This window comes from Hipposideros armiger, unplaced genomic scaffold, assembly GCF_001890085.2.
Source record: "Hipposideros armiger isolate ML-2016 unplaced genomic scaffold, ASM189008v1 scaffold_107, whole genome shotgun sequence".
NCBI classification, from domain to species: domain Eukaryota; kingdom Metazoa; phylum Chordata; class Mammalia; order Chiroptera; family Hipposideridae; genus Hipposideros; species Hipposideros armiger.
In genome coordinates this window covers 2,905,658-2,914,327 of record NW_017731457.1, presented here as the reverse complement: position 1 = coordinate 2,914,327, position 8,670 = coordinate 2,905,658, and the positions used below count along the sequence as shown (strand labels likewise).

At 56.2% G+C, this 8,670-nt stretch overlaps 1 protein-coding gene across 1 annotated transcript; it reads right to left on the bottom strand.

The window, feature by feature from the left end:
* Positions 1-243: 243 nt before the first annotated feature.
* UPK3BL2 (uroplakin 3B like 2) lies at positions 244-7,780 on the bottom strand. The gene is made up of 6 exons (XM_019646847.1): positions 7,531-7,780; positions 2,790-2,942; positions 2,410-2,629; positions 1,769-1,845; positions 1,379-1,499; positions 244-470 (listed from the first exon to the last, which is right to left on the bottom strand). The coding sequence occupies exons 1-6, from the start codon at positions 7,610-7,612 to the stop codon at positions 362-364; spliced, it is 762 nt and encodes a 253-aa protein (XP_019502392.1). The 5' UTR covers positions 7,613-7,780; the 3' UTR covers positions 244-361.
* Positions 7,781-8,670: the final 890 nt, after the last annotated feature.

Below are 8,670 nucleotides of genomic sequence, written 5' to 3'. Positions count from 1 at the left end.
ACCTCCGTGCTTTGGCCTCACCACAGCCCACTGGGCAGTGTGACCATCCTCATTTTACAGAGAGGGGCACTGAGGCCTAAAGAGAGGCTTGTCCTGCCCTAGAGGCTCAGATGGCCTAGGACCCTGGGCCTCAGCCCTGGTGCTATATCCTCCCGAGAACCCCCCAACTCCATCCCCACTCAGAGGATCTGAGGACAGGGGGTGGAGAGACTACCCAGGTGTATATGACACAGACATATAAAAGGGTGTTGGGGACATTTATTTCTGAGCTCTGGAAGCTGCAGGACACGCCCCCACCTCAGGCTCTGCAGCCTGGACCAGGGAGGAGGTTGAAGGGAAGATGGAAGCCCCCTGGAGCCCTTCAGGAGCCCCTCACAGCTGGAGGGCTAAACACGTGGTGGGGGTTATATCTTCTCATGTACACCGACTCTCCTGGTCCTGAAATGAGGGTGCTCCCACAGGTGTTATAGCTTGGGTGTGGCGTAGGGAGGAGAGAGGGAGAAAGAATGAACAGAGGGTCTGAGCAAAGTCCTCCGGCTATTGCCTAGACTAGAGCTTGGAGCTCTAGGCTTAGACGCACTGGAGAAACTGAGGCCCCACTGGCCTGGCTGGATTAACCCAAGGAAACGAGTCTATTCTTCTAAACCTCACAAAGCCAGTTCCCCTCTTCCTGCCCTTTGTCATCGCCCAGCTCCCACGCCCCCATCTTCCACTCACCACCCCCAGGATGCCTCTAAAACATCGTCAGCTTGTCTCCCCTAATCAAAACCCACCACTGGCTCCCTCTGGCCTTCAGGATTCAGCCACTTCCTCAGCTGAGAAGCAAGGCCCCTGCCCTGCCCTGCCCTGCTGTCCAAAACCTCCTCGCCTTTCTCCCTACATCCTACCCAGGGACCAGCTTTCCTCTAGGTGGCCTTGTGGCCTCCCCGTCTCCACCAGGCCCCGGCATTTGAGCTCTGAATGTAAAGTTAAGGCAAAGCTCAGTGTTTGGCCTACAAGCATTCACCTCTACCTGGGTGACTCCCAGCTGGAGTGCCGGCTTCCCGCCCCCACTCACAATTCCAGCTGTTGCCACCAGGGGGCTGTGGTGCCCGCTCAGAAATCGTGGGCCTCTTGGGCAGGTGGCAGGTAGAGGGACAAGGGAGGGAGAGGTTAAGAGGTTCTGGAACCTTGGGGATCCCTTCATCAACAACTGTTACCCCTGCCTGGCCTTCAGGGAAAACCACTCCAGCATGGCTAGCAAGGGGAGCTGGGCTGGGGGTCCTGGGCAGGGGGCTGCTGTGGAAGAAGTGAGGAAGGGAGAAGGGGATAAAGGTGGTCTGGGTCAGGGACCTCACCTCTCCCAGGGGCCCGGGCAGCCTAAGCCTTGTCCACTTACCAGGTGTAGATGAGCAGGGTGAGGAGGGTGGTGACAAGGACAGCCAGCAGGACCGACAGGATGGCAATGATGACCACAGTGCCTGCACTCCGGGGCCCTGGGGTAGCCTGGAATGCCTCAGCTGAGGGGAGTGAGGGAGCCCCATATGTAGGCGGGGCAGGGGGGGGCAGGTGCAGGGAGAGAAGAGATCTGATCTGACCTGAGAAGGGGGACCTAAAACCAGAAGGGGGTCTCCAGGCTCCCCACCCCCACCCCATTCAGGGGGAGGGGCACCTACAGACAGCAGGATGGTAATGATGGCTCTGACTGACTAGGGTAGCCCACCCCCGGTCTTCAGGAGCCCTCCAGGCCCCCAGCCCTAATGTGTGACCCACTGATCTGGCCCCATACCTTGCTGCAGACGGGTCTCACTGGACCACTGTGTCTCAGCCAAGGGTCCTCTGTCACTCATCACCAGGAACTTCACTCTGAACAGGAGACCCAGCATTGGAGATGGGGGTCTCCGGGTCCAGAACCCTTGGGCCCTGGTGTCTGTCGGTCTGTCCTTTTGATTCCCAGGGCCTGGCAGGTAGGGGAGCACAGACTGGGGTTTGAAGTATAGCTTTGGAGCCCACCCACAGGGACTCCAGTCCCAGCTGTGACATTTCCCAGCTGTGTGGCCATGGGTGCATCCCTAACCCTCTCTGGGCTTCCGTGTCCTAACTTGGGAAATACGTGTGGAGTGGACTAGATCCCCCCGCAGGGAACCTCAGCGAATCAAGCCCTGAGTGAGGGGAGATGGGTCAGGGGGCCAGTCCCTCTCTGGGGCATGCCCTGCCTAGATGGGGAGACACCACCTACAGCATCCAGATGCCCATGGGGGTGGGGACTCAAGTCAAGGGGCTCAAGAAAGGCGGGATTCACCCAGGCCTCCTCCCACTGGCATAACTAGAGCGGGGAACCCAGGCACCCAACTGGGAGCTGCCCTGGGCTCAGGTTTGGGCACAGGCAGGAGCACACCCGCCACAGCAGGGTCTGGCAGAGCTGCTCACCGGTAGGGGCCCGGGCCCGGCAGAGGGTGGTTGCATCCCCTTGTCTTTGGGGAGCAGCTGGTGTCATTGCCAACGCGGAGGACCCGGAGCTGGTTGCCAGGCTGGCCACTCAGGTAGAGCGCCCGGTTGGCCCTCAGCGTGAGGTAGTAACCCCTCTGGGGCAAGTCGGCAGGGACCGGGGTGTCCTCCACCCTCTGTGGGGCAGTGAAGTTCTGGACAGCTGAGGGTAGCATGTGGGTTAGACAGTGGGGGCCACATGGGCAGGGCCCCAGCCTGTCCCGCCAGGCCACACCCCACCACATCCCCCGCAGCACTTCCTCTCACACGTGCCCTGCCCATTTCACAGAGGGAAAACCAAGGCCAGCCCGAATGGCACCCACCATTGCTGTGAGCCACTACCAGCCAGATGGGATCAAAGTCAGAGATGTTGAGGTGACTGAACCGGCCCTGCGGCTGCTCCAGAGTAAAGGTGGTCTGGGTGAGTGTCGCCGCCAGGGTGGCATTTGAGAGCTGGGGCATATAGCGGATGCACTCTGGGGTCCATGGGGAGCAGAGAGAAGAGGCTCAGCAGGACAAACACACCTCCACAGCCCAGACTGAGGCGGGAGGGCACAGCCCTGCCCTGGGATCCCAGTCTGAGGGGGAGACACGGTCCAGGGAGCCCAGGCTGAGAGAGGAGCTAAGGTTTTTCCTGGCAGCTCCGATCAGGCATTAATCAGGAGGGCTCCCTGACAACTCTGTGCCCATGGGGCATAGGTGGGTGGCCTGATTCTAGCCCTGCCCCTGCCTTGGCAGCCTACTAGGGGTGGGCATTATGAGAGGTCAGGGAGAGGCCCATCTGGCTCTGCCCTACCTGCGTCCCTGGGGTTCCGTGTGATGGGCAAGGCCCAGGAAAGGGGGTTAGAGGCACAGGAGGCCCCTCCCTGCAGCTGCAGGCTCAGTTGTTCTGGGGAAGGGGTCTTAGGCCTTGTTGGGGTAACATTCACATTTGGAGGCACCTGAATCCTACTGATGCCCAGTGACCTTGAGCTCTGACTCCCTGGGCCTCAGTTTACCTACTTCTCAAGTCCCTCCAGCTCCACCCACATGGTCCAGATTGATTTGCTTGATGAGAGGAATGAATGGCTTGGGAGGAGTGGGGAGAGGACACAGGAAGGTCCTCAGCAAGACCCCAGGCCCGGATGTGGGCCACGNGAACATTCCATCGTGACACGGCCCATAGGCCCCCTCTCCCAAAAACAGGTCACCATCATGGGTGCTACGGGAGGACGGGTCGGTCGGCCCTTTTTACAGCCTCAACAATACACCCTTAGAGGCCGAAAAATTACTCATCAGTTCCTCTACCTACCAGACTGCCCTGTAGCATTATTGGGAAGAGATCTATTAGGAAAACTCTAGGCTCAAGTCACCTTTAACCACAGTGGCAAGGCTGAGCTAACATTGGGCAAATCAGGGGCTAAGATTGTGTCCCTCACCATACCTTGGGAGGAAGAGTGGCAACTCTTTGGTCTAGTAGAAGAGTTCTAAGAAGGACCCAAACTCCCCTTCTCAATACTGGGAGTTTGGGTAGAAGACAACCCACCGGGCCTGGCACGACATGCGAACCCAATAGTTGTAGAGCTAAAACCTGGGGCAGAACCGGTGCACCACAAGCAATACTACATCCCTCACAATGCACAAGTTGGCATCCAAAAACATTTGGACAGACTCCTAAAATATGGGATTCTTCATCCCTGCCAGTCACCTTGGAACACACCTCTGCTTCCAGTCCAAAAGCCGGGAACTGAAGATTACCGTCCGGTGCAGGACCTGAAAGCAGTAAACCAAGCAACAGTTACTCTACACCCAGTTGTTCCCAATCCATATACTCTTCTGGGCCTCATCCCAGCTGAAGCAACCCACTTATCTGCCTGGACCTCAAGGACGCCTTCTTCTGTGTTTGTCTGGCCCCACAGAGCCAGCCACTCATCTCCTTCCAGTGGGAAAACCCTAAAAATGGGGACAAAGGCCAGCTAACATGGACAAGGCTACCACAGGGTTTCAAGAACTCCCCAACCATTTTCGGGGCTGCCTTGGCTTTGGACCTAAAGCCCTTTCCAGCCAGCCAAACCGGTTGTGTACTGCTCCAATGTGTAGATGACCTCTTACTAGCCAGGAAGAGCTACGATGACTGCATGCAGGGTACATATCATGTCCTTAAACTTTTATGGGAAGCAGGCTACAAGGNCCCACAGTTTGCTCTAGGCATCAGCTGGCGCAACTTATCTCCCAGGTAACATGTGAGGGCTCCTTCCCAGACCCACAGGTCCCCAGGAGTCCCTCCTGGTCCTGCATTCATCCTGGGGCTGCTTCAGGTGACAGCAGTGGAGCCAGACAGGAGACAAGCAAACACTTGGCCAGGCTGGGGGATGTGCCCTCCCACAGTCCTGGACAGGGGTCTGCTACTTGGGGATAAATGGACATCACCAGAGTAAGCCACTCCCAAGAGTGCCACTAGGTGGCAGAAATGACAACAACAAGAAGGGGGACCAGGGCAGATTGAAGGCTGGAGACCCCACCTCCACCCACCACCATTTTCCTAGCCTGGGTCAGCGCTGGGGCTTTGGCACAAGCTCAGGAGGGGAGAGAAGTGACCGTTACTGGACCGACAGCTTGAAGGCGTGGACACCAGAAACCAGCGCTGCTATGATTTAGAAAACAAACTTAAGGATCGTTTTGGTCACTAACTTTTCACTATGTTTCACTCTACCACAGGATAAACAGTTCCTCATAATCATGAGTCACCAGTTGGCTGTATCATTATTTGGTGAATGCCTCTTTCTCCATTAAGCTATAACTCCCTAAGGGCGAGGACTGCATCTGTTTAGTTACCCACTATATCCCCAGTGCTGAGCCCAGGGTCTGGCACGATAGTTGTGCTCAAAAATCATTTTGCCTGGTAATATGGACCCCTTCCTGCTGTGTGGATCTGGCCAGGTGGCCCATGGGTACCATCTTGTTCTATAGTATCAGGCTGATGACCAGCATGTCTTAGCTTCTGGAGAAAGGCCAGCCTCCCTGCTGTGTCCCCTCTTCTTCTTTGTCCAGCTACCCCCAGCCCCAGTGAGGCCCAATGTGAAGGGCATGGCCCAGAATGTCCAGAGGGGCCAGGCTGGTGGGATAGGGTGGATGCCAAGCCCTGGGGAATTGTTTATTCCCAAGGACCTACCTTGTTGTGTGCCTTTGGGGTGACTCATGGGATGGGGTGGGGCTCCCATGCACCTCCTTGTACGGGGCAGCTGGCTAAAGGCTCCCAAAGGCCCACCCAACCTCTGTCACCAAACAAGGCTCAGGTTCCTTTGGCAACCGTCACACCTTGTCCTGAGGAGGTGCACGGAGAGATCCAGCAAGATTCTTCCCCGCCCTCCTCCAGCAGAGAGAGGCCCCAAATCTGTGGCCTGGGAATTTGTCTGAGCAGGGAGGGGAAGTGCAGGTGACCTGGTCTCTTCCCCCTCCGTCAGCTTGGCCTCGGGCCACTTGCCAGACCCCAACAGAGACCTGTGGTGCTAATATCTAAGGGGAAAGACCTCACAGTTCATCAACCCCACCCTGGGCCTGAATCTTTCTGCTGCACGGTGGTGTGGCCCCTTCCTGGTCTGTTTGTACACAGTTCGCAATAGGCAGCTCACCGCCTCCCCAGTCTAGTTAAAGCATCATACACATAGAATTATAAACCAGAAACTCTTTTAATAGGTAAATGCCTCCTTTCAGTGAAATCTCACAATTTCGAGGCCAAGAGGCAGGGTACCCTGGCTCGTCCCTGACCCACTGAGCCTGGAGCTGAGTCCTTCCGGCTCTGAATCTGCCTCTCCCCATACTGGGGAGCTGAAGGTCTGAACACTGAGACCTTTTCAGTTGTTACATTCAGTGCAACTGACACAATGTTTAGTGAGGGTCTGCTATGTGCCAAGACCACTGTGGGCATGTGCTGCAGGCAAAAGCTCTAAAGGAGAAGTGGGGTTGGGAAAAGGGCAGGCATTTTATCCATTCATTTCTCTCCAGCAGGTCATCGTAGAGCCACTGCTCTGTGCCAGGCACTGTGTCAGGCTCTGCGGTACCTCAGGGAAAAAAAAAAACCCAAGTCTGACACCCTGTTTGGGATGGATAAACAGTAAATAAACAAATGCAGGGGCCGGCCGAGTGGCTCAGTTGGTTAAGAGCTTGCTCAAGAGTTTGAGCTCTGAGCCACAGGGTCCCCGGTTTGATTCACGGCCCGAGCTGAGCTGCCGCTGAGCTGCCAACAGNCCCACAGTTTGCTCTAGGCATCAGCTGGCGCAACTTATCTCCCAGGTAACATGTGAGGGCTCCTTCCCAGACCCACAGGTCCCCAGGAGTCCCTCGGGGGAACAAGAAGCCCAAGCCTCCCTGTGTGCATGTCCAGCCCTGCCGGGGGAGCTCAGAACCCCTACGCCTCACTGGGTGCCTTGACAGCAGTGCTCCTCCTCTCTCCAGCTCCACACACAAGAGAACCCCAGAAAAATGAGGTGAGCTTTTATGCACATCTTCAGAACCCTCTTCCCACTTCCGTTCAGTTCAGGTCAATTTAATTCATTTCCCTTTAATTCTGCGTTAACTCCCAAGGTTCAGTGCTTGAACCCTCCCTTCTCTGAGCTCCCAGGTCTATCTCTGAGGCCCGGTGCACACTGCATACAGCAGGTACTTAATGTTTATTTAATGAGGGAAAAGGAGTAGAGCAGCAGAGATGGGGGGACTGTATCTCTAAGCCCCTCTAGTTTAACAGCCAACGATGAACGATGCCTGCAGCCCCCTCAGAGAGCTTCATTTTGGAGTTGTCCTTGGAGACTTCTTTTAACCTTAACCTTTCCAGGTTAAGGGCAAGGAAGGAGGGGGGCCATTTGGTGAAAATTGAGGTGGGGGCACAGAGTGCATGAGGATGAGAACCCCAAAGAGAGGAAGAAAGTATGACTTGATCTCCCATCATGGGGCGGGAGGGCGGGGGGGGGGGACAGTTGTCTGTCTTGTGACCTCTTTGGTGGGCTGCCTCTCCTGTCACACCCAGGACCCAGTCCCCACATTTGGGGCTTAGGAGGCAGCTGGGGAAGATGGGGTCTGTTCACTTACCCAGGCCTATGCCCAGCTGGAGGCAGGTCAGCAGCAGCAACGGTGGCGTCAGCAGCCCAAACTGTCCCCTACTGAACCCCATAGTCAGGCCAAGTGTCCAACCGTCTGTCTGTGTGAGGGTCCGTCTGCAGCAACCAGAGCCCTGGAGTTCTGCCCTGTGTGCTAGGCTGGGGGAAGCTGCTTCTGGCACCTCCTGCTACCCCTCCCAGGTGCCCCCTCCTCCCAAACAACTGGTTGGACAGGTCTGGGGGCAGAATCTGCTGGCCCCAAGGATTTGGCATTGCCAGGGAGGGGTCTGAAGAGAACAATCAGTTGCTGCCTCCAAGACAAGTTCAGACACCCCCTCCCCCACTCCAGGAAGGCCTGTCCAGGGTGGGGCTCAGAGGGAGGAGGCAGCCCCGGGGCCAGGCACTGCTTGTGGAGTCTCCTGGTCCAAACAACCCCTGACAGGCAACTAGCACTCTCCACAGCCCCGCTGTGTGGGAGGGAGTTACCCTCATTTTCTAGAGACATAGCAGAGAGAAAAAGAAGTGGGCTTGTCCAAGGTCACCCAGCCAGCCAAGGCAGAGCCCGAATTATAGGGGCACGCCCAGAGGTAAGCTTGGGGTCACTATCTGCTGTCCCCTCGAAGCCTGGTCCCTGGAAGGGGCTCTCCGACATCACCCTCCCTCCTGTCCTCATCCAGGTGACCTGCCCTCTTGATTCCCGGTTAGGGCCCAGGGCAGGTGGGCTGAGTATGAACTGACTCTGTCTCACCTGGATTGGAGCAGCAGCCCCTCACAGGCTCCCTGCCCCAAGCACCAGCCCCCCTCAGCCCAGTGTCTCCACCTGGCCCGAGACACCTTCCCCAAACTCAATCTCCTTTGAGGAGTACTTAGAAATTTGTTTAAAAGCCATTATAAATAGTCTCTAGTTATTATAATGCATTTACACTTTTTGATCACCAGCCCACATCCACTATTTTTCTTTCCAAATACACTTAAACTGTGCCAATTGTTTATTACAATGAACTTCAAAAAAATGCAAGTATTCCAACACAACGTAATTACCTAGTATGTTCTTTGTGACTGACTCTTTACTCAGACATGCTAGTGATGCAGGCCAAGCGAGTATCCACCCCCCCCCCCCCCCCCCAACTGG

What these genes read in the sequence shown, in the direction of transcription:
- UPK3BL2 (XM_019646847.1), bottom strand. Translation starts at nt 7,612, where the DNA reads ATGGGGTTCAGTAGGGGACAGTTTGGGCTGCTGACGCCACCGTTGCTG. An exon ending in CCAGCTGGGCATAGGCCTGG is followed by an intron (nt 2,943 to 7,530) that starts GTAAGTGAACAG and finishes CATGGACCCCAG; the next exon opens with AGTGCATCCGCTATATGCCC. An exon ending in GGTAGTGGCTCACAGCAATG is followed by an intron (nt 2,630 to 2,789) that starts GTGGGTGCCATT and finishes TGCTACCCTCAG; the next exon opens with CTGTCCAGAACTTCACTGCC.